Raw genomic sequence first — 23,419 nt, 5'->3', positions numbered from 1 at the left:
CATTCGTTTCCTTCTCCAATTTTCAGTTTTCATTTACCTCTTTCCCCCACTTTCCACCGTCTACTGCCAAATAACGCCACCCACACCAACCGTGGGTAAATGATGGTTGGGGCTTTAGTTCTATGTTCTAACATGGAGATGCTTACGGTTGCATCATCTACAAACACGACATTCATATCCACAATACAATCAAAATATGAACATTGAATTCGTATTTGCGAGGCCAACGCCCTTTGTTTAAACGTCACCATCGGACACGTTAATGCATGCAGCCATTATAACCTTCAAAGAGTGGTTTCAGAGTGAATGATTTGATGTCCAAGTTCAGAACTTGAGATATACATTACATGCATCTTTGCTCCCCGTTTATGTAATTCCCTGAAAAATGAAACAAGTGACACACGTCATGTGATGACATATTCGTCACAGTCCATAATACCCCTACACCGACATTTCCCAAATTATGCTTTTTTTGGTGATTCAATGACTCACAAAACCGTTAAACACTCTGCCTTTTTTTTCTACCTTCTTATAACAAGTTTTCTCTTCTCTTCTGCCATGGATGGTTGTCTCTATCTCTCTGTATCTTCACTTAACTACTAATTTGGAAATTTATCACTTCCCGATATCTCTTCACTAATCGTTCCTTGGATTCATTTGAACCCCAATTTCTATAGAAATCAATTCGAAAATCTCAAATGGAGAACCGTTTTAGAGCTCGCTTTTGTGTTTTGATCCTTCTTGCTTGTTCAATATATTCCGGGTTCACATTGGTTGGAGCTCAAAATCGAAGACCAAAGAACGTTCAAGTTGCAGTTCGGACTAAGTGGTCGGGTACTCCATTGCTTTTGGAAGCCGGGTCTGTTCCTACTTCTCATTCCATTTTCACTTGGCCTTCTTGGGTTTTTCATTTGTTCGATTATCTTTTGTAATTTGTTGATGTTTGTCTGTTTTCAACTTATTCATGTGGTGCTATCATCGGCATTATTAATTTCTTTCGACCTGTATATTGATTGTTTTCAGAACCTATCTAAATTCTTCCAACACTTTTCTTTTATTATTTGTTACAGTGAATTACTTTCAAAACAGTCGAAAAATCTTTTCTGGGAGTTCATTGATGACTGGTTACTACATGTTGCAAAAACTGATGGCGATTCTCATTCAGCTAAAGACTGTGTTAAGAAAATTCTGAAACATGGTCGCTTTCTTTTAAGTGAACCATTGGCACCATTATTCGAATACTCCTTAAGTTTAAGATCAGCGTCCCCGAGATTGGTGCTTTACCGGCAATTAGCAGAGGAGTCTCTTTCTTCTTTCCCACTGCCTGATGACAGTTACTCAAACAATGAGAGAGGGTTAGATGCTAATGAAACCGCAGATATTAAGAAGTTTGATCCCTTGCTTGTTGGAGTAAATCCAAAAAGCCCAGGTGGGAAATGTTGTTGGGTGGATACTGGTGTAGCACTGTTCTTTGATGTTGCAGATTTGCTGTTGTGGCTTCAAAGACCTAATGAACTGTAATGTTGCTCTTTATTGTTTCTTTAATCATATTTTTAGGTTTGAAACTGATAATTGTTGTTTATGGTTGAATTATTGTTTCTTACATTTGTTGGTTGCCAGCAGTGGAGATGCCTCTCAGCAGCCTGAAACTTATGATTTTGATCATATCCATTTTGATTCAAATATTATGAGCCCAGTTGCTATTCTATATGGTGCTCTTGGAACAGATTGTTTTAGGGGGTTCCATGTTACCCTAACTCAAGCTGCCAAAGAGGTCTGTTATTGTGCTCTTGAAGTTTGTTGCCTTTTCATTCTTTACATGGATTTTCTTTTACTTAAAAATTTTGATTTTTCGTTTTTCTTACATCGATCTTTTCTTTTCTTTTCTATTTTAGTACTTCATGAATAGTCTAAATCACATATTACCTGACAAACATCATTTGAAATAAAGCACCTATTGCAATCACAATATACTATAACTCTTGTTTGAAGTAGTAGCTTATTAGAAAAAGGAACTTATATAGATCATGATCATTGTTTTTACCTATGCAAGATTCATCTGTTGCTAGTGGGAACATTCCTCACTGGTTTAAAGCTCTGACTCAATATTATTATTTGATCTGCTAATGATCTCCAGAATTTATTCACTTATATGCTTAATCGAATTATTGAATGTTATAGGTCAGACAGGATGCTACCTGAGTACGGTTTCCCCTTTATTTGGTTTCCCTTCATCTCTTGTATAAGAATTCTTATATCACACTTTTTGGTGCAATTGCTATGGCTACCTTTATTTCCAGGGAAAAGTTAATTATGTTGTCAGACCAGTATTACCTTCTGGTTGTGAAGCAGAAGTTGGCCTATGTGGAGCTGTTGGTGCAAGGGATTCCTTAAACTTGGGTGGCTATGGTGTAGAGCTTGCTTTGAAGAATATGGAATATAAAGCCATGGACGACAGTGCCATAAAGAAAGGTTAGAACTTTTGATGTAGCAGTTGCAAATTCAGAAGCCTGAACTATTGCATGACCTAAGTATGCTAATAGGTTTATTTTTCCGATGTATTATTTTTGTATGTTTCTGATACTTTATGGGTAGTTTGTGTTTATCTTCTATTGCTTTTGGTTGGTTGCCCTAACTGATCTTTTCACTTGAATTCCATTGTGATATTTCCTTGGTAGATATAGCAGTTTCTAGCGCTTGATGTTTTTGGCTTATTTGTGGCTCCTCTTGATTAATATTGTGATCCCTGATATGGACGTTTGTGCCATGCACCTGCTCTAACTTGGTTATTCTCTGGCTTTTGGATACTTTTTCAATCTTTAATAGTCTTATATATATATTCTGAGGTATTGTGTTGTACGAATTCATCTCCTTCTTTGTAGTCCTCAGTTGTAATATGATAGCATAATAAGGCCTGTGTACTGTTCTATTACAGATTCAAATATCTTGAAAATATTTGCTACATTTCTGGGTTTTTTGTTTATGTTAGTATGCTTCTTGTTTGTTTAATAATCACTTGCTTTATTGCTTTGATTTCTGAGGTATCTAAGGGCTTGATGTATGAGTTTCAGGTGTAACTCTAGAAGATCCTCGGACAGAAGATCTTAATCAAGAAGTTAGAGGGTTTATATTTTCAAAAATTCTGGTATGTTATCCATATGATTCACCTATACTTCTGCTCTTATTTTCTTCGAATACAAGTTACAGCTGTTTCAAGGAACATAAATTACATGGACATTTATCTAAATGAATAAACTAAAATCGAAAATCTCTCTCTTTGGAAAGGAGTCAACTATGTTCATAATGATTTGCAACCATAAAAGCTTCACCATGTTGTCCTTAATGTTAACATTTTCTGTTATTCGTTTTGCAGGAACGCAAACCTGACCTTACTTCTGAGATAATGGCTTTCAGGGATTACCTGTTGTCATCAACAATATCAGACACACTTGATGTTTGGGAACTGAAAGGTCCTTTGCTAAAGGGTCGTTTTCTTCTTGTTACAACATTTTTAATCTTCAGATTATAAAAACTTTCTCCTTTGAACAGATTTAGGGCATCAAACTGCACAGAGAATAGTACAAGCCTCTGATCCTTTGCAGTCAATGCAGGAAATCAACCAAAATTTTCCTAGTGTAGTTTCTTCTTTATCTCGGATGAAGGTAATTTCTTGGTGTCACTTTCAATGTTGGGCAGCTGTAAATATTTTTAATATTGGCTCCAAATATCGGGAATCCAATTGGGATTTTCTAATCAATTTCTAAAAAGTTGTACATTCTGCAGCTCAACGATTCAATCAAAGATGAAATAATTGCAAACCAGAAAATGATCCCACCTGGCAAGTCCTTAATGGCTCTGAATGGTGCTTTAATCAATATCGAAGATATTGACCTCTATTTGTAATGCTCTTTCCTCCTATTTCTTTTTGTGTTTACTGAAGATATTGTTTTGAGATCATGACAGGTTGGATATTTATCTTTGGTCCATCTATAGCTGAAGTTTTTGGCTGTGGTCACCGAACAATTTTGATTGAATTATTTCTTAAAATTTTAAAATGAAAAATCATTTGAAAACAATCTGTAGCTTCTGTGGTTTTTAGTGCTTAATTTTAAATTCTAACAAATGCTATCATGAAATTTCAGACTAAATTAAACTTTTGTAGCAGTAAAAATAATTTGTTTGTTGGACTAGGCCTTTTTCCATGGAAAGTTTGATGTTTGGTATGATATGTATTTATCTCGAGAGCTTTAGTGTTGAATGTTTTGTCTTAATCTAGCGATATCACTTTTGAACCAGGGTCATTATAGTTGAATTTCTGGAAGCAAATGGTGCTGTATTTCTTGTTTCTGTCTTGCTGCTTTCTCTCTTTCCCAAGCTTGTCATTATATCCTTATTTGGTTTCACTTTAACGTCTTTGATGTAACTTGATTGTTGTATAAATACTTCTTATTCATGTTTTACCATTATTTTCTTCATAGGTTGATTGACTTGGTCCATCAAGAGCTATCATTGGCTGATCAGTTTTCAAAATTAAAGGTGAATAATTCTAAGTTCAATTTTGTTTTGGCTGATCATCGAAAGCTATTATTTTGCTTCATACAAACAACCTTATTAGTGGAATATAAATAGAACAATGTGTTCCCTTTTATTGCTCCCCTTCCAGCTGTAGTTGAAGAAAGATTTACACTTTCTACCCTTTTCGAATAAGTTTGAAAATGCACCTTCTAAAACCAGAATGTAGTCGTATAATTATTGAAGTAGAATGCCTAAATGTGTGTGTGTGCATGCATGTACAAGTGCATGAGCAATACAAAAAACAAAAAACAAGATTGGTGTTCATAATTGGTAGCTAAAATATAATATAGTTTATCATATTAGCATAAATGCAACTGCTGGTGTGATCCTTGGTTACCTAGAAAAGGCATAACACACCTAGTACCTGGTCCAAAAATCTCAATGCCTGTAACTGACTTCAATGAACTGATTATTGGGTGGATTCAATAAAATAAACTATATATCGGGTATTGCTTGTGAGAAATGCACATTATATATCAGAGCCATCTGTTGTACTAATCTACCTGTTATGCCTCTTGTCTGCACGACTGTTTAATTTCTTATCAACTGTGAAAAACAAATTGATTCTCTCTCAAAAGTAATGGTTCCTGTAACTGTTACTCTTTTCTGTTCTTTTCTTTCAATGAACTGATTGTTGTGTGGCTTCAAAACAGTAATCTATTTATGCCTCTTGTATATTTATTGATTCTATTACTTTTCAGATCCCTCATAGCACTGTAAGGAAGGTTCTATTAACTGTGACTCCTCCTGAGTTGAATATGTTCCGAGTTGATTTTCGTTCTGCCCATGTCCATTATCTCAATAACTTGGAGGAGGATGCTATGTATAGGCGATGGAGGAATAATATAAATGAAGTATGTTAATTTATCATAATATTTCTGATGATTCTGCATAGGTTAGCTTCTTCTACGATTGCTTAAAAGTGTCTTTTGATGACATTTTTTGCAGATTTTAGTGCCTGTCTTTCCAGGCCAGCCACATTACATCCGTAAGAATCTGTATCATGCAGTTTATGTCCTTGATCCGGCAACAGTTTGCGGTCTTCAGGCATGTTTTCTACTGTATTCTGGGTGATTTGATCTCTCTCTCTCTCCCTCTCATTTTCTTGCTCGCTTAAATTTTTCTCACTGTAATTTCCGACTGGAACTTTGCAGTCCATTGATATAATTACATCTTTCTACGAGAATACTTTTCCAATGAGATTCGGGGTGATACTATATTCTGCAGAGTTCATCAAGAAGATTGAAATGAGTGGTGGTGAACTTCATTCATCTGCTTTGGAGCATGACAGTGAAATTGAGAATGATAAATCTAGTTTGGTAGTTGATTGATTTTAGTTTTACTTTATTCTTTTTAAACCTTTTGTTAAATTTTGTACCATCTGTGCTGAACCATGGTTTCTCTTCAGTTATTTCATGACTTCTTTCTGCTTTCAAGTACCGTTGAAGTCTCTCTTTTGCATTTTATGGTGCTAATAAACATTTTCATTGTAATTTATTTTGCAGATTATACAACTTTTTATCTATATTAAGGAAAATCATGGACCTCAAACAGCTTTTCAATTTTTAAGCAATGTATGTTTTGATATCTACATTACCTATTCCAACTGTAAAATTTATGATTTCTCTGTAGCTTTGCTATTGACTTTATTCTAATGTTTTTCTGTTGTTATTTTCAATATTTTCTTTAATATTAATTGCTTGGGGAGAAAGAGAAGTTTGAGTTTCAATATATGTCCTTGACTAATTTAAACTTGTTAACCTACTTTTTTTTTATCCTTTTCTTCTCTATAATTATCATCTTTATGTTTTTCAGTTTTTGCTAAGCCCTTCCTGAAATTTGTGTATAGAACTTCCAGCACGTAATTTGCCAATGAGATAAGAGGCTATATATGATAAAAATTTAACATATCAATGATCTATAGACATGAAAATTTCACTGTAATGGCTTGTTTTTATTTCTTTCATTTATACTGCTGTTCTCGTTATCACTTTTTACTGCAAAAGGTCATGTCTTGGCATTGGAAATTACTTGTTCCCGTAATTTGGAGGCATAAACCCATCCTGTAAGTGTGGAAGTCTTTCACTGAAGGAGGAGGTTGGGAGAGCCTTAATAAGGCTGATAATCTTTTAGTTATTAGGCTAGTGCCTAGAATTGCTATTTTCTACTAAGAGGGGAATTTTCAAAATTACGGATGATTTTCTGAACTACAACAGGTCTATAAAGCTCCTTGCATGATTTTTTTTTTATTTTTAAATTCCCATGGTTGAATCTGTCATATCACTTTTGTTGATTTGATGCATTTTGGCAGTGTTAACCATAGAGCTACATGCTTGTGATAGGTAAATCGACTACGAACAGAATCTGCTGAGTCCACAGACGAGGCTGTTGAAATGCACCATATTGAAGGGGCATTTGTGGAAACAGAATTGTAAGTTTTGATAAGATTCAGATGACTTATGCTTTTATATTTCTTTATGTGATGCTCCACTAGTTTTAGAAGATCTAGATTTGCTTCATTAAAACCAATCTGACTGTTCTTTATGTAGATCAAAAGCAAAATCTTCACCCCAGGAAATACTGTTAAAGTTGAAAAAGGAACAGACTTTTAAGGAAATGTCTCAAGAGAGTTCTTTGTCTGTTTTTAAGCTGGGTGTGGGCACACTGCAGTGCTGCCTCCTGATGAATGGTCTTGTCTTTGATTCTAGTGAGGTATCTAATTCATTCATGTATGTAATGACAACACAGCATATCTTTTCTAACTTGATGGTCTTGTGTTTTTTTTTTTTACTATTTGGTATCCTTGTATGAGTTTTGGCTGATTGTTTTATTAAAATATTAATAGGCTCATGAATCCATTATAACGGGTAGTACACTTTTTTTATCCTGTTACAAAATGTCGTTTTACCTGTAGAGAATCATTATGGCATGCTGGTTTCTTTTATATTTATATTTATAAGACTAGTTCAACATGAGTTCTTGCTTTGATTTCTCATATATAGTACGTTACAAGTCCTTTTTTTTTTCCTTTTCAGATACCGACTTCTGTCATGATGATTTACTAGCTCTTTACTGAAATGTTCAGAATTTTCAATTCAAACTTAGATGACCTTTTTCTGTTTTTTCTCTGGGCAGGAAGCTCTTCTAAATGCCATGAGTGACGAGCTTCCCAGAATACAAGAACAAGTTTACTATGGGCACATAAATTCTCGCACTGATGTGCTGGACAAATTCCTATCAGAAAATGGTATCAGCCGCTATAATCCCCAGGTAAAGGCTGCTTAGAATCCTTTTGGGAATATCACTTTTATAAAGATATCATTATTGTGATGTCTGTTGTAATTTTATGTTGGTTGGGTGCAGATTCTTGCTGATGGCAAGGTCAAACAAAGGTTTGTATCTCTGGCTTCATCTATTCTTGGAGGGGACTCTGTGCTGAATGAAATTAATTACTTACATTCTCCTGAAAGTAAGTACTTTTTGCTAGTTTTAATTTCATACTATTTTCTTTAGTTGCTTGCGTTCTGACTTATTTAATGGGTTCTAAAATTCCAGCTGTGGATGATGTCAAGGCTGTAACTCATCTTCTTGCTGTTGATGTGACATCAAAAAAAGGGATAAAGTTACTTCGTGAAGGAATTCATTATCTGGTTATTCCTTTGTGCTATGACTTTTGGTTCATGTTTAAATATGTTTATCCCATGGTGTTATTTCTATTGCAACCATAATTGTTGATGTTCTAGCATGCTTGTGCTGTTTACCAGATTGGAGGCACCAAAGGTGCTCGTGTTGGTGTGCTATTTAGTGCTAGTCAGATTGCTGACTTGCCAAGTCTTCTACTTACGAGGACCTTTGAGATTACTGCAGCCTCATATAGGTTTCTTAAGTCTAATACTTTTTCAGGCTTTTATTTCATTAATTGAATTTTGTAAATATGCTTTGCACAACTCTAATCTTAGTATTTACTTGCATTTCTGCTGTGTTGCAGTCATAAGAAGAAAGTATTAGATTTTTTAGACCAACTATGCTCATTTTATGAGCATAAGTACATTCTTAGATCTACCACTGCAGCTGAAAGTAATCAAGAATTCGTTGATAAGGTCTATGAACTTGCTGAGGCAAATGAACTGTTTTCTAAGCCATATAAATCCTCTCTACCAGAAGCTTCAGATCTGAAGTTGAGAGAACGTTTGAATAAGGTAGCATTAGCTGATTTTTGGCTTTTATAAGCTGTGGTAGCTCTCACACAATTCTAATTATTTTTCTAGTTTGACAATCTTTTTCTATTCCAATTTGAGTTTCTCTTGTAATGGTTGATAGTAGTAAGTCCCTGGATTGTTTTTCTAATTCTCATAAGGATGCTAATATGTCAAATTGCAATTCTATTCAGGTGTCACAATTTCTATATAGACAATTAGGGATACCATCTGGTGTAAATGCAATCATTACCAATGGAAGGGTTCGTTTTATTCTCTCTTAAATAATCATAAATCTTGATATTCAGGAAAAAAAAAGGGGAAAAGAAACATAAATCATAAACCTTTAGCATTAGTGTTGAATTGACTCCTTGTTTTCTGTTTGCGCTGACAATGGCTTGCTCTTTTATTTTCTGTTGAAGTAATCTATGTTTTGATAGGTTACTCCTCTTGGAGCTAGCGTATTTCTGAGTGATGATCTGCATCTTTTGGAGTCCATCGAGTTCAAGCATAGAATAAAGCATATTGTAGAGATCATTGAGGAAGTTAATTGGCAGGATGTAGATCCTGACAGGCTAACAAGGTTGGTTTCTGTTGAAATTAGATATTTGAAAGACAAATTTTATAGGGATTTGAATAATTTTTCACTCATACTAAAAAATGATTGCATAAGTATTTATACAAAGAGCAAAAAGCTATCTAAGGCTGTCAGCACTCTCCCTCAAGTTGGTGCATAGATACCACACATGCCCAGCTTGCAAATCAGACTTATGAAAGGTTCTATTACTTAATCCTTTAGTGAACACATCAGCTAACTGCTTGTCTGACGTCACATGAACTAAGTCTAAGAGACCGGAGTTCAATTTTTCTTTGATGAAGTGTCGATCTATCTCAATATGTTTTGTTCGATCATGTTGGACTGGGTTTTGAGCTATGCTTATTGAAGCCTTATTATCATAGTACAAGAATAATTTTCCTTTCCTTGACAGTTTCAACTCCTCCAATACCTTCTGTAGCCAAATAAGCTCACCAACACCTTGAGCCATAGCCTAGTATTCTGACTCGACATTTTATCAAGCAACTACGCTTTACTTCTTTCTTCTCCAAGTGACTAAATTTCCTCCCATGAGTGTGCAATAACCAATTGTAGACCTTTGATCATCTAAAGATCCAGCCCAATTTGTATTTGTAAAAGCCTCTATCTAGAGGTGACCATTTTAGAAAAGAGAAGTCCCTTTCCTAGAGTAGACTTTAGGTAGTGTAGTATGCAAAAGACAACTTGCATATGAGGTTCTCGAGGATCATGTATAAACTGACTCACCACACTAATCGAGTATGTTGTGTCTAGTCTAGTGTGTCAGAGATAAATTAGTTTCCCCACAAATCTTTGATACCTCTCAATATCCACTGATTCTCCCATCCTAGCTTACAACTTATAATTGTTCTCCATAGGTGATTCTACAAGTTTGCAACCCAGCATACATGTTTCTATCAAGAGGTCAAAGATATACTTTCTTTGGGAGATGAAGATTCCTATATTTGATCAGGCAACTTCAATTCCCAAAAAGAACTATGATTTTCCCAGATCTTTGATTTCAAATTCCTGAGCCAATCATTGCTTTAGTTGAACCATTTATTCCTCATCATCTCTTGTCACCACTATGTTATCAACATAAATAATAAGTATGGTGATCTTGCACTTGTGATGTCTTATAAAAAAGGTATGGTCCGCATCACTCTACCGATAGCCAAAAGAGACCATGGCTTTACTGAATTTGTCAAACCATGCTCTAGGAGACTGTTATAGCCCATATAGGGCTTTTTTTAGCTTACACACCTTCCCTTGTGTTTTCTCTTCATCAAATCCAAGAGGTGTCTTCATATACACCTCATCTTCCAAGTATTGAAATGCTATAGGTTCCAATCGAGGTTGGCTGCACAAGATAACAGTATTCTGATGGTGTTCATTTTGGCCTGCAAATGTCTTTTAATAGTCTACTACGTAAGTTTGAGTGAAACCTTGAGCAACTAATCTGGCTTTGAATCTTTCAATCAAGCCATCAGACTTATGTTTTACAATAAACACCCATTTGCAACCAACTAGTTTCTTGCTCACTGGGTAATATACTAGCTCCCAAGTTTCATTCTTGGTCAGTACCTTCATTTCTTCAATCATGGTAGCTTTCCACTTGGAATCTCCAAATGCTTCTCTCCAATCCTTTGGAATAAACACAAAGGACAAAGACAAGGTAAAGGTAAAGGTTCCATGGGAAGGAGACTAAGACTTATAGGAAATAAAGTTAGAAAAAGGATATCTTAGGTATCTAGTACAAGATCTAACTCATTTTCTTAGGGCAATGGGTTAATATAAATAATCAGGTAAATTGGGAGTTAAGGGTAACTCACCAGAAGAAGATTCTTGGTGCATAGTAGGTTGCATGATGACCTTTTTCATTCTAGAGTTTATGCTATTTTTGAGATCCTAGAGTTTATGCTATTTTTGGAAAAAAGAAAAAACAAAAAATTGGCCCCTAAATCAGGATTATAGCTCTGATACCATGTTGAAATTAGATATTTGAGAGATGAATTTTATAGCGATTTGAATAATTTCACTTATACTAAAAAATGATAACATATGTATTTATACAAAGAGCAAAAAACTAAGGCCAGAAATAATATATAATCCCAAATATCAAGTATATCTAATCCCTAATTTACAGTAATAGAAAGAATCTCTTGGCTGTCAACAGTTTCTGCTCCAACTGGCTGGTTTTCTTCTTTATTTATCCATCATTGCAGCATATGCAGTGTAGGCTTATATAGGCATTTGGGGAATAATTTTCTTGAGCTTACTATATATTTATCTCTTGGATCTACAGTTCTATTTGATCAATAATTTGCACATGCTACTAGTTATGCTGGTTTATGATTTTCGTTCACAATTGCCGAATGCCAATGGACTTTTAAACTTTGGTCGGGAGCCTGATTTTTATATCAACTCCAGATAGACATCTGTATTTTTCATCATTTATCTTTCAGGTTGGACATATTGTATTTGTACTGATTTTATTCCTGCTTTCAGTAAATATATTAGTGATGTTATTATGTTCGTGTCATCTTCAATGGCTACAAGGGATCGAAGTACTGAAAGTGCACGCTTTGAGATTTTGAATGCAGAATATAGGTAAGGTTTCTAAAGCACTTCGATGCTTATGAGGTTTTATTAATTTCTTTTCATTTGAAAAACCATGCTGCATTTCATGTCTTTTTATTTCCTCTTTGGATTCCTTTTGATAAATCTCTATATATTCATCCTATATGACTGAGGGAAATTTATAGAATAACATGGTGGGAGCAGCCTTTCTTTAAACTTTTCAAATATAGATCCATATTCAATTCCTTGATTATTTCTATTATTTCTACTATTTCTCTAGCCCAACAAACTCCTAGAGTTACTAGACATGTCTATTTCTATGCTTAATCATTATTTGTCAACTGAGTGGGATTGTAACCGACCCAAGTGATTTTGAGGAAAGACAAAAGCAGGACCAAAACTTTGCGAAAGGAAAATGAAATGCATTACCTTCTCACCTTCAACTGCAATACTTTTTCAACAATAATATTCTTTCTTTTAATCAATTTTCATAAAGCTGCCTTCCTATCCAATTTGAACCAATTTTGGGCTTCTCCAGGACAAAATGTTCATATTTTCATTATGCTTCAACAAAATAGTCATCTTACTTAACAATACAATAAGATTTAATTTTGAACCTCTTCTTGAAATCGTCAACTTGTATATTAATTGTTATATGTTCCAAATTTCATTGATTGCCTGTCTTTTCTGTTGGTTTTGTAGTGTATGTTTCATTTGTTTGTGCTTATAATCCTCTCTTTGACTAACTCTTGCCTTCTTCTTTTTTCCTGGAAATGTTCTGTAGTGCTGTTGTTGTAAATAATGAGAATTCTAGTATTCATATTGATGCGGTTGTTGATCCTTTAAGTCCACCTGGTCAGAAACTATCATCACTTCTTCGTGTTCTGGCTAAGTATGCCCACCCAAGCATGCGCATTGTACTAAATCCCTTGGTGAGTTAAATTTTATAATTTTGGTTATCTTTGCTATGTTGTGATTATGAATTAGAAAAAATTATTATGGAAAGAGATGCATGAGAACATACTAAAGCGTGCTTATTGTAATAGAATTGTATTAAATCTCTTGGTTGGTGGTTAATATTTCCAGTATTGGTTATCTCTAGCATGTCGTGATTGTCAATAGAAAGTGTAATTGAGAGATAAGGAGAGACATGTCCTCATGCCAAGGGGAAAAATAGCCTAGGAGTACAGGATTTTGGATTTGATCCATGTACTGGATGGGGGAGGGTCATTACATGAAGCAAACAAACATTGGAAAATAGAAAACAGAAGCAAAGAATGCTTACTTGCATGTCCGTTGTGGTGAGGATCTAAGGTTCCCACAATGTTGAAATTGTAGTAAGCATCACACGGTTTGGAAATTTTGGCCTTGAAATATTCAGTCTTTCTTATGATGTCACTGCATTTTTCTGTGATGGTTTTTTAGTGGAAACATTCTGTATGGTCACATTCATGCTTTTGTTTTGTTCCATTGTGGTGAGGATTTAGGGCTCCCACAATGTTGAAAATATAGTAAGCATCACATTGTTTGGGGTTATTGGCCTTGAAATATTCAGTCTTTCTGATGATGTTACTGCGGTTTGCTGTGATGGTCGTTTTAAATGGAAACATTCTGTATGGTCACTTTATGCTTTTATTTTGTTCCTTGCTTGAAGTCTTACTTTTTAATTATGAAATTCTATGCTTTTACTTTGTGGCAGAGTTCCCTTGGTGATCTTCCACTGAAGAACTATTACAGATATGTTGTCCCAACCATGGTATGCTTCTCACTTTAGAAACCATTTTTAGCCCTCAAGAATGGTGTCTCAGCTGTTAGGATCTTGCAGGATGATTTTAGCAGTACTGATTACACTGTAAATGGACCCAAAGCATTCTTTGCTAATATGCCCTTATCAAAAACACTCACCATGAACCTAGATGTTCCTGAGCCATGGCTTGTTGAGCCTGTCATTGCTATGTATGTTCTTTATCCATCAATATTTTGATTTCTTTCTCAGTATATTGTCCTTTCCCTTTATGCTTTAAAGTATGTTGATGAGTTGCAACATCATGTACCTTACTGATTGAACTAATCTCAAACTCTCTTTGGATCTAAATACTTCAGTCATGACCTGGACAATATTTTTCTTGAGAACTTGGGAGACACAAGGACATTGCAAGCAGTTTTTGAACTTGAAGCCCTTGTTCTGACTGGTTTGTTTTTGTTTAGAAATCATGTGAAATTTCCAATCCTAACTGGAGGGAATGAGTACTGTATACATTTTCTGTTAAGAATTTTTTTTTTTTTAATTCGGTTGTGATTTAGGTCATTGTGCTGAGAAGGATCATGGCCCTCCCAGAGGTCTTCAGCTAATTCTTGGAACAGAGAATACACCTCATTTGGTTGATACTATTGTTATGGCCAACTTGGGCTATTGGCAGATGAAAGTTCATCCTGGAGTTTGGCACCTGCAACTTGCTCCAGGCAGAAGTTCCGAGTTGTATTTTTTCAGAGATGGCGTTGATGATGGAAGTCAAGAGAAATCTTTGTCAAAGCGGATCGCTGTAAATGATTTGCGGGGTAATGTAGTTCATCTAGAAGTAGTGAAGAAGGGAAAAGAACATGAAAAATTGCTTATTTCATCTGATGTTGACAACCAATCAAAAGATAAGAGAGTGAGTTCTTGAGAGGTGTTTGAAATACTTTGTGCAATCTTCATTTTAGCACTCATAGATGACCAAGGAATCTCTATGGATTTATAGCTTACCAAATTCCTTTTGCCTCCTAGCAGGGACATAGTAGTTGGAATTCAAAAATTTTCGAATGGGCTTCCAGTTTTATTGGTGGTAGAGACCATTCAAAAAGAGTGATGACTGTTTGAAGGTGAGCTTTTTACTTATCATTCATAAATCTCTTTTGCTTGTGTATTTGGTTTGTTTATGCTGTAATATATTTCACTTAGTTTAGGGTTAACTGTTCCAAGAAATCGATATAAATATGAACCTAGGAGAAGAGATCAGGATAAGAAGATAGATGTGCAAGTAAAGGGAAAGACAATGGTTAACCCTTGAATGAGGGTCAAATAAGTACACAAAAAATAGTTGAGATAGGGAGCCTACAAAGTTGCTTAATTTTGTTTCCTGTTGAAATTATTTTCCACAGCTTTAGAACGGACTTAATGATTCTTGTCCTTGGCTCTAGCAACACCAAAAATACACACTAATACCACATTTGGCTGTTTATTGCAATAACATGACAAGTTTATTTAATACACCAGTACTAAAATAGTCTAATGTTTGGTAGACAAACAAGTAAAAACTAAAGGTATTACTCTATGAAATGTCACTTTTGTCCTTAATGAAAGAATAAATCTAATAAGCATATTTCTTTTTATGACTAAATATAGTCAAATTTTGTTTTAAATGGTATATTTACCTTATTTTTATAAAATTACATGCTAAAATTTCATAATTTTCTTATGTTAATGATATAAAATTAATTCAAAAATTATTTTTTAAATGAAAATATTTTATAAAATAAAACCATAGGAATGGTCTATTTGAAAAAAATATTAAAAGTTAGTATTTTTTTTCAGAAAAAAATTATTTTATAAAAGTTTCTAGATTATATGATTCTTAAAAAATGCAAAAGAAATAAAATATGTTAGTTGGAAATAATGCCAGATGAAGTGAAGAGGACAAAAACCATAGTTGTAATTTGATTTTTTTGAGCAATGATACTTTTGGAAACTTAAAAATTAGAGGAAGGAAAAACTCTTGTATTAGAGTCTTCCATCTCAACAAGAGTAAAAATTTCCCCCAAGGAAAACAAGTTTTCATGACCAGTTAAGTGGTGTAACTAGCATTGGGTTGGTTTTTGCAACCAAACAAGTGGGTAGTGTTAATGAAAAAACTCAGAGGAAAAAATTCAGTTCAATTTCTACTGCTTTAGTTTACAGATTTATAAAGAGAGAAATAATCATTTTAAAGGAAATAAATCCTAATTCCTAAAAATCAGTAATTGATATCCTAATTTCCTAAGAATCAGTAACTGAGATTAGTTTCTATTTACAAGATAACTAATAGTAATAAGGTAAGATTTCTATCCTTAATTATAGGGATTCCAACACTCCCCCTCAAGCTGGAGTGTAAATGTTAATCAAACCCAGCTTGCCAATAAGTTCTTCAAACATGTTTCTGTTCAAACTCTTAGTTAACATGTCTGCAACTTGTTGTCTAGTAGGTAGGTAGGTGATGCATACTTCTCCTGAGTGTATTTTTTCTTTTATAAAGTGACGATTTATTTCCACATGTTTGGTCCGATCATGATGCACAGGATTATGTGCTATGCTGACAGCAGCTTGGTTGTCACAGTACATCTTCATAGGTCTGGTATAAGGCACTTTTAGTTCTCTCATAAGTCTTTGTATCCAAACTCCTTCGCATATACCATGAGATAGTGTTCGATACTCTGCCTCTGAACTGTTGCGTGCTACCACAGACTATTTTTTGCTCCTCCACGTCACGAGATTACCCCAAACATAACTACAATAGCCGCTTGTAGACCGTCTATCATTAACAGAACCTGCCCAGTCTGCATCAGTGTAGACTTCCACGCTTCGGTTGACAGTCTTCTTGAAGTACAGGCCTTTACCAGGAGTTCCTTTTAGATATCTTAGTATTCTATATGCAGCTTCCAGGTGCTTCTCTCTCGGGGCATGCATATACTGACTAATAACACTCACACTGAAGGCTATGTCAGGACGGGTGTGAGATAGGTAGATGAGCCTTCCTACTAGACGTTGATATCTCCCCCTGTCGATTTCTTCTCCATCCTCATTAGTTCCCAATTTAAGGTTAAACTCCATAGGAGTTTCAGCTGGTTTGCTGCCCATCAAACCAACTTCCGACAGTAGATCAAGAACATATTTCCTTTGGGAAATGAAGATATCTTTTTTCGACCTTGCTACCTCCATACCAAGAAAATATTTAAGACTCCCCAAGTCTTTAAGTTCAAACTCTGTACCAAGAAATTCTTTCAATCTCAAAATTCGCTCGATTCATTTCCTGTTAATATTATATCGTCGACATAAACGATAAGGATGCAGCATTTACCCTCTTTCAAGTGCTTGTAGAACATGGTGTGGTCTGCCTGTCCTTGAATGTAATTTCTGCTAGTCATAACTTTTGCAAATCGGCTGAACCACACTCGTGGAGATTGTTTCAGTCCATACAAGGACTTTTTCAACTTACACACTTGGCCCTTGTTTTCTTTAAACCCGGGTGGGAAATCCATGTATACCTCCTCATTTAATTCCCCGTTGAGAAAAGCATTTTTTACATCCAATTGAGTCAAGTGCCAATCAAGGTTGGCAGCAAGAGATAGCAGGACTCGAACGGTGTTTAGCTTGGCAACCGGTGCAAACGTCTCGTTATAGTCGAGACCATAAGTTTGGGTGAATCCCTTAGCCACAAGTCGAGCTTTGTATCGATCTATACGGCCATCGGGTTTAAATTTCGTAGTGAAAATCCATTTGCACCTTATGGTTTTTTTACCTTTAGGTAGATCGAGACTTCCCATGTTTCATTTTTTTAGGGCCTTCATTTCTTCCATCACGGCTTGTCTCCACTCAGCTGATTCAAGAGCCTCTTCTATATTTTTTAGAGTTTTTACAGAATTTACATTAGTCACAAAAGCTTTGTAAGACTTAGATAAATTTCCATAGGATACAAACCGAGAAATAAGATGTTGAGTGCAGCTCCTTGTACCATTTCGAACTGCAATTGGAAGATAGATGGATGGTGACGGAGGTGGGACTTCTGTTTCAGAACAGTCCTTGGTTAGAGATGTAATTGGCACTGCTGTATCAGTTTCAGGAGAACGATTCTGTCGGGAGTAAACCTGTATTTGCTGTTTTCCTTAATCAGGTGGCTGTTGTACTTCGGTGAGGTAGAGGTGTTCATGGGCTGGACGGCCCGGCCCGACGGCCCGCCCGAAATATGGGAGGGTTTGGGTAAAAATATAGGTCCGAAATATGGGCTTGGGCAAAAAAATGAGGCCTGATTAAAAAATGGGTCGGGCCTCGGGCACCACTTTTTTGGCCCGGCCCCGGCCCGGCCCGGCCCGAATATAATAAATTTTTTTATTTTTAAAATTTTTTAATTTTAAAATACTTTTAAAATACTTTTTTTAAATTTTTTTAATTTTAAAATATTTTAAAAATACTTTTAAATTTTTTAATTTTAAAATATTTTTAAAATATTTTTTTAAAATTTTTGTTTTAATTTTTAAAAAAAATTTTGGTATTTATTTAAAAAACGGGTCGGGCCGAGCCCGGGCTTATGAATTTTTTCCCGGGTCGGGCCTGGGCAAAATTCTAGGCCCATATTTCGGGCCGGGCTGAATTTTTTTCTGGGCCCGGTGGAGGTATTGTTATTGGGAAGGACGGTGTTAAATTCTTGCTGCACAGGGGAAACAACAACTAAATCTGGGATAGGTTTGTTTGTGATAGTAGTAGTAGGACCAGGAGGTATGATGAGGAGAGTATTAAGGGTCTCATCTTCATTAAAAATCTCCCCCTGAAGATGAGATACTGCAAAGTATGGTTCATTTTCAAAAAAGGTAACATCCTGAGAGACAAACATTCGGCGCAATGTTGGTGAGTAACACTTATAGCCTTTTTGTGTAGGGGAATATCCAATGAAGATGCAGGTGTGGGCTCGAGGATCAAGTTTGGATTGATTTGGTTGAAGGTTATGGACAAAAGCTTTACAGCCGAATATTTTGGCTGGAAGATTAGGAACATGAAATAGAGGGAAGGCCTTTAAAAAAGTATTTAGAGGTGTTTGGAAATTAAGGATCTTTGATGGCATTCAGTTTATGAGATAACAGGCAATGAGGACAGCTTCTCCCCACAAGTATTTTGGAACATTCATAGTGAACATTATGGCTCGAGCCACAGCAAGGAGATGACGATTTTTTCTCTCAGAGATTCCGTTTTGTTGAGAAGTGTCAGGACAAGAGCTTTGGTGTATAATGCCTTGGTCAAAAAGGTATGGACTTAAGACAGAGTTAAAGTATTCTCTCCCATTGTCAGTACGGAGGGTATGTATGGTAGAGTTGAATTGGGTTTGAACCATTGAGTGAAAATTTTAGAATACTTTGGGTGTTTCAGATTTTTCTTTGAGTAGATAGATCCAACAGACCCTCGTATGATCATCAATGAATGTTATAAACCATCTAGCCCCTGTAATATTTTTCACTCGGCTAGCTCCCTATAGGTCACTATGGATTAACGAAAAAGGTTGGGACTGAATGTGGTTTTAATGGGTATGGCACACGGGTATGTTTAGATAATTGGCAAATTTCACACTTCAAGGAACTAATACTTTTATTTTAAAATAACAGCGGAAGATGTTTTTTCAAATTCACAAAGTTTGGATGTTCTAACCTAATGTGCCATAACATAATAGTGTCATCTTTTGAAGTGGATAGAGCCAATCCCCCTTGTGTACTGTTTTTATTCCAAATATATAGTCCATCATCAACTTTAGCAGTGCCAATCATCCTCCCCGATTTCTATTCCTGTATTACACAACCAATTGCAGAAAATTCAACAAGAACATTTTCATCCTTAGTAAGTTTTACTAATTGAAAGTAAATTACAGGACAAGTTTGGGATATGTAGGACTTTATCGAGAGAAAAACTCTCTGTCATTTGTACTTCTCCTATTCCAGCCACAGGTGAGTAAGAATCGTCAGCTATGCGGATTCGGGATTTGTTATGATAAGAAGTGTAGGTGTGAAACAACGTGGAGTCACCTGTCATGTGATCGGATGCGCCTGAATCGAGTATCCAATGAGATTGATTATTAGATTCAAAAGCAATGTTGAGGGCAGTACCTTGAGTGGCTAGAGATCCATGAGTAATGGGAGTACCAAGTATCTTATGGAGAGTCTCAAGCTGTGTTTTGGTTAAGCGAACATCAAGAACATCATCAGCAGTAGTGGAGGAATTAATTTCACCTTGAGTGATTCCCTGATTGATATTCTGAATTATTTGTGATTCTCAGTTTCAGAGAAATTTTCATTGATATCACTCATTGGAGGACTAAACCGAAGGAATTTTTAGGAAGGGAAATTAGAGAAAAAAATTAGGATCGAATGAATCCTAAAGCCCTGATGCCATGAAAAAACTCAGAGGAAAAAATTCAGTTCAATTTCTACTGCTTTAGTTTACAGATTTATAAAGAGAGAAATAATCATTTTAAAGGAAATAAATCCTAATTCCTAAGAATCAGTAATTGATATCCTAATTTCCTAAGAATCAGTAACTGAGATTAGTTTCTATTTACAAGATAACTAATAGTAATAAGGTAAGATTTCTATCCTTAATTATAGGGATTCCAACAGTTAACTAACATACTAAGAGGCATATTACAATGTTAATACTCCTATCAAATGAGGTGTAAGAATTTATGATTTGTAACAAAACTACACACCTAGAATGACTTTGATTATAATACCTAAAAAAAATCGGATGGAATCTCATTTTGCTCTTGCTGTTGTTATTCATATTTATGTTTATGGGTGTGGCATCATGGTTTATCGGTTGAATTATTTTCTCTACATATATATTTATTTACTTTTTCCTTTTTCTTGAGTCTTATGCTAAAGAGAAGTTAACTTTGTGTCATTAAGTTTACTCTTCCTCTTTAGATTAGTCACGCAACATTCTTTTCTTTTGGAATACATGTCTATCTTCTGATTGTTTGTTAATGCTATGCTTTCTCTTCATTCATTTCATTTGCATAATCTTTGTTTCGCTTCTTCTGGTTAGTGTTTCTTTTTAAGTATTGGATACAAGAAATTCTAATTGTTATTAACTTTAAATTGGTTGTTTACTTGCACTTTTTGAAGAGATCCATATGCTGGCATGACAGTGCTATCTTTTTCTTGTATCTATTTATGGTTTTAGAACAGAAAATTGAGGATAAAACTATGGTTTAGGAGAGAAAACTAACAGAGTTTAAAACAGAAGCTGTATTTTTTCTACTAGCTTCATTCTGAAAAAATTCAACATAATTTACAGGGAAAGCATACTATTGAATATGGTATGAAATTCCCTTAATTGATAGAGATCCTTGATTCTAGGGATTTCTTATTAAATCTTCACATAACAAAAAAAAAATCTAATAATATTTTATTCCATATTTCTACATCCCCCAAGTTGGTGAATACATATCCACCATGCCCAACTTGCTAATGATAAACTCAACGTTTGATTTGAAATAATCACTATGTAAGAACATTTGCCACTTGCTAGATGTTGGGACAAAACAAATTGTTCCAACCTCAATTTTTTTTTCTTTTATGAAATGTCTTATCAATTTCAACATGTTTTGTTCTATCATGTTGGACTAGATTGTAGGTAATATTTGAAAGTTTTCAAAAAAGTATTTAATAAAATTGTTCTAATTTTATTAAGTAAAGAACTGAATATAAATAGAAAAAAGTCTCACAACATAATTGGGAAAATAATTCACTTATTCTAGTAAATTACTAAAAAATAAAAAAAATATTCCTAAAACATCTCAACAGATTATTCTAGGATTTATCTACATAAATAACTTTAAAAAATATCCCAAAATATATTAGGCTTCAACACATATTTCAACACCCTCCCTCAGGTTGGTGCATATATATCAATCATGCCCAACTTGCTTGCAAGAAAATCAAAGCTTGTCTTAGAGAGTCCTTTGGTGAGTACGTCAACAATCTATTGTTTTGAAAGAACAAACAGCATGCACACTTGGCCTTCTTCAATCTTCTCATTGATAAAGTGTCTATCAAACTCAAATGTTAATGGCAGTTTTGTCTATCAAACTCAAATGTTAATAGCAGTTTTGCTATCACAGTACAACTTTATTAGTGAAGTTATTGGTTTCCTTAGCTCTTCCATAATTCTTTTTAACCACATCATTTCACAAATTCTTTGAGTCATTAGTCTAAACTCAGCCTCTGCACTACTGAGCTTGCCCAGTTTGCATCCATATAAGCTTCAATTCCTCTTTGTTCGGATTTCTTGAAAAATAAGCCCTTATTAGGTGAACTTTTCAAGTATTTTAGAATCCGAAACATTGTTTCTTCATGTTCCTCCATTGGAGAGTGCATAAATTGACTCAATAAACTTACTACAAAAGCCATGTCTAGCCTTGTATGTAATAAGTAGATTAACTTACCAATTGGTGCTGTCTTTTATCAACTGATCTTCCTTCTTTATTTATGAATTTTACATTTAGATCAATTGGTGTGTCAGTTGGGCGGCAACCACTCATCCTAGTCTCGTTTAAAATATCACATTTTTTTCTAAGAGACCACAAGACCCATTTTTGATTGAGTAATTTCAATTTCAAGGAAGTATTTTAAAGGACCCAAGTCTTTGATCTCAAACTTCAATGCTAGATGCTCCTTGAGACACTTTATTTCATCCATATCATCTCTTGTAAAAATGATATCATTGACATAAACTATAATAATTGTTATTCTACCCTTTTGTGAGTGTCAGTAAAATATTGTGTGATCAGCTTGCCCTTGTGAGTAAATTTGTTTTTTAACAACCTGAGTGAATCACTTGAACCAATCTCGAGGAGACTGCTTTAGAACATATAAAGATTTCCTGAGCTTATATACTTAAGTTCCAAATTTTTCTTCAAAATCTTGAAGGGGATCCATGTGAACTTCTTCTTCAAGTTTTTCATTTAAGACAGTATTCTTCACATCTAGCTACTGTAAAGACTAATTGAGATTAACAGTAATGAATAAAAGAACTCTAACAGTATTTAACTTAGCTACTAGAGCGAATGTCTCAAGATAGTCTATCCTGGATGCTTGAGTGTACCCTTTAACCACCAATCAAGTTTTGTATCTGTCTAAAGATCCATGCAGTCTGATTTTGGTTGTGAACATCCATTTACAACTCACTTTTTTCCTACAATTAATTCCACTATTCCCCATGTACCTGTTTTTCCAAGAGCACGCATCTCCTCTGAAACAACCTCTTTCCATTCAAAAACCTGTAAAGAATCTTTCACATTTTTGGATATTTCCACAGCATTGAGAAACGAAATAAAGACTAAGAATGTCGAAGACAAGGCTTTATAGGACACAAATTTAGACATAGGATATTTAACAACATTTCTTACACCTTTTCTTTTAGCAATTGGAATATTTAGATCAGAAAATTCATTAGTCAGATAATGAGTTTTTCCTGGACATTTAACAAGATCTTGCGGGTCAGATTCTTGGTGATGAATCTGATGGATTCCAGTTTCTTAATTTTGATTTCTTCTTGAGTAACCCAACAAATCCTTTGTTTATTCTCTATTCTCATAATTAGACTCTACAAGTTCATACTCTTTTTTATTAACAACATTACATCATTTAATTCCTTTTTATTAACAACATTAACATCATTAATTTTTGTGTTGATCATAATTCGCCTTCCCCATTATTA

At 34.8% G+C, this 23,419-nt stretch overlaps 1 protein-coding gene across 3 annotated transcripts in view; it reads left to right on the top strand.

Moving 5' to 3' along the window:
- Nucleotides 1–466: 466 nt before the first annotated feature.
- LOC107953424 (UDP-glucose:glycoprotein glucosyltransferase) overlaps nucleotides 467–23,419 on the top strand; it is a 33,182-nt gene continuing 10,229 nt past the window's right edge. The window contains exons 1-29 of one of the 3 annotated variants that reach the window (XM_016888733.2): nucleotides 467–859; nucleotides 1,071–1,517; nucleotides 1,624–1,774; nucleotides 2,301–2,472; nucleotides 3,072–3,145; nucleotides 3,374–3,470; nucleotides 3,550–3,662; nucleotides 3,784–3,899; nucleotides 4,479–4,536; nucleotides 5,277–5,429; nucleotides 5,524–5,622; nucleotides 5,730–5,894; nucleotides 6,081–6,149; nucleotides 6,918–7,006; nucleotides 7,125–7,287; nucleotides 7,711–7,845; nucleotides 7,939–8,044; nucleotides 8,131–8,225; nucleotides 8,340–8,452; nucleotides 8,564–8,774; nucleotides 8,966–9,034; nucleotides 9,212–9,354; nucleotides 11,854–11,955; nucleotides 12,710–12,857; nucleotides 13,625–13,681; nucleotides 13,751–13,881; nucleotides 14,029–14,117; nucleotides 14,230–14,579; nucleotides 14,696–14,787. In XM_016888733.2, coding sequence (XP_016744222.2) covers nucleotides 699–859; nucleotides 1,071–1,517; nucleotides 1,624–1,774; nucleotides 2,301–2,472; nucleotides 3,072–3,145; nucleotides 3,374–3,470; nucleotides 3,550–3,662; nucleotides 3,784–3,899; nucleotides 4,479–4,536; nucleotides 5,277–5,429; nucleotides 5,524–5,622; nucleotides 5,730–5,894; nucleotides 6,081–6,149; nucleotides 6,918–7,006; nucleotides 7,125–7,287; nucleotides 7,711–7,845; nucleotides 7,939–8,044; nucleotides 8,131–8,225; nucleotides 8,340–8,452; nucleotides 8,564–8,774; nucleotides 8,966–9,034; nucleotides 9,212–9,354; nucleotides 11,854–11,955; nucleotides 12,710–12,857; nucleotides 13,625–13,681; nucleotides 13,751–13,881; nucleotides 14,029–14,117; nucleotides 14,230–14,579; nucleotides 14,696–14,785 — 3,966 coding nt within the window. In that variant the 5' untranslated portion in view covers nucleotides 467–698 and the 3' untranslated portion in view covers nucleotides 14,786–14,787. Of the gene's footprint in view, nucleotides 860–1,070; nucleotides 1,518–1,623; nucleotides 1,775–2,300; nucleotides 2,473–3,071; nucleotides 3,146–3,373; nucleotides 3,471–3,549; nucleotides 3,663–3,783; nucleotides 3,900–4,478; nucleotides 4,537–5,276; nucleotides 5,430–5,523; nucleotides 5,623–5,729; nucleotides 5,895–6,080; nucleotides 6,150–6,917; nucleotides 7,007–7,124; nucleotides 7,288–7,710; nucleotides 7,846–7,938; nucleotides 8,045–8,130; nucleotides 8,226–8,339; nucleotides 8,453–8,563; nucleotides 8,775–8,965; nucleotides 9,035–9,211; nucleotides 9,355–11,853; nucleotides 11,956–12,709; nucleotides 12,858–13,624; nucleotides 13,682–13,750; nucleotides 13,882–14,028; nucleotides 14,118–14,229; nucleotides 14,580–14,692; nucleotides 14,788–23,419 lie in introns of all 3 variants that reach the window. The other 2 variants (XM_041108243.1, XM_041108244.1) reach the window with 2 other exon arrangements.

Source organism: Gossypium hirsutum, chromosome D12, assembly GCF_007990345.1.
Source record: "Gossypium hirsutum isolate 1008001.06 chromosome D12, Gossypium_hirsutum_v2.1, whole genome shotgun sequence".
NCBI classification, from domain to species: Eukaryota; Viridiplantae; Streptophyta; class Magnoliopsida; order Malvales; family Malvaceae; genus Gossypium; species Gossypium hirsutum.
Note: the sequence above shows the minus strand (reverse complement) of the source record. Positions and strands in the feature narration are given on the sequence as shown.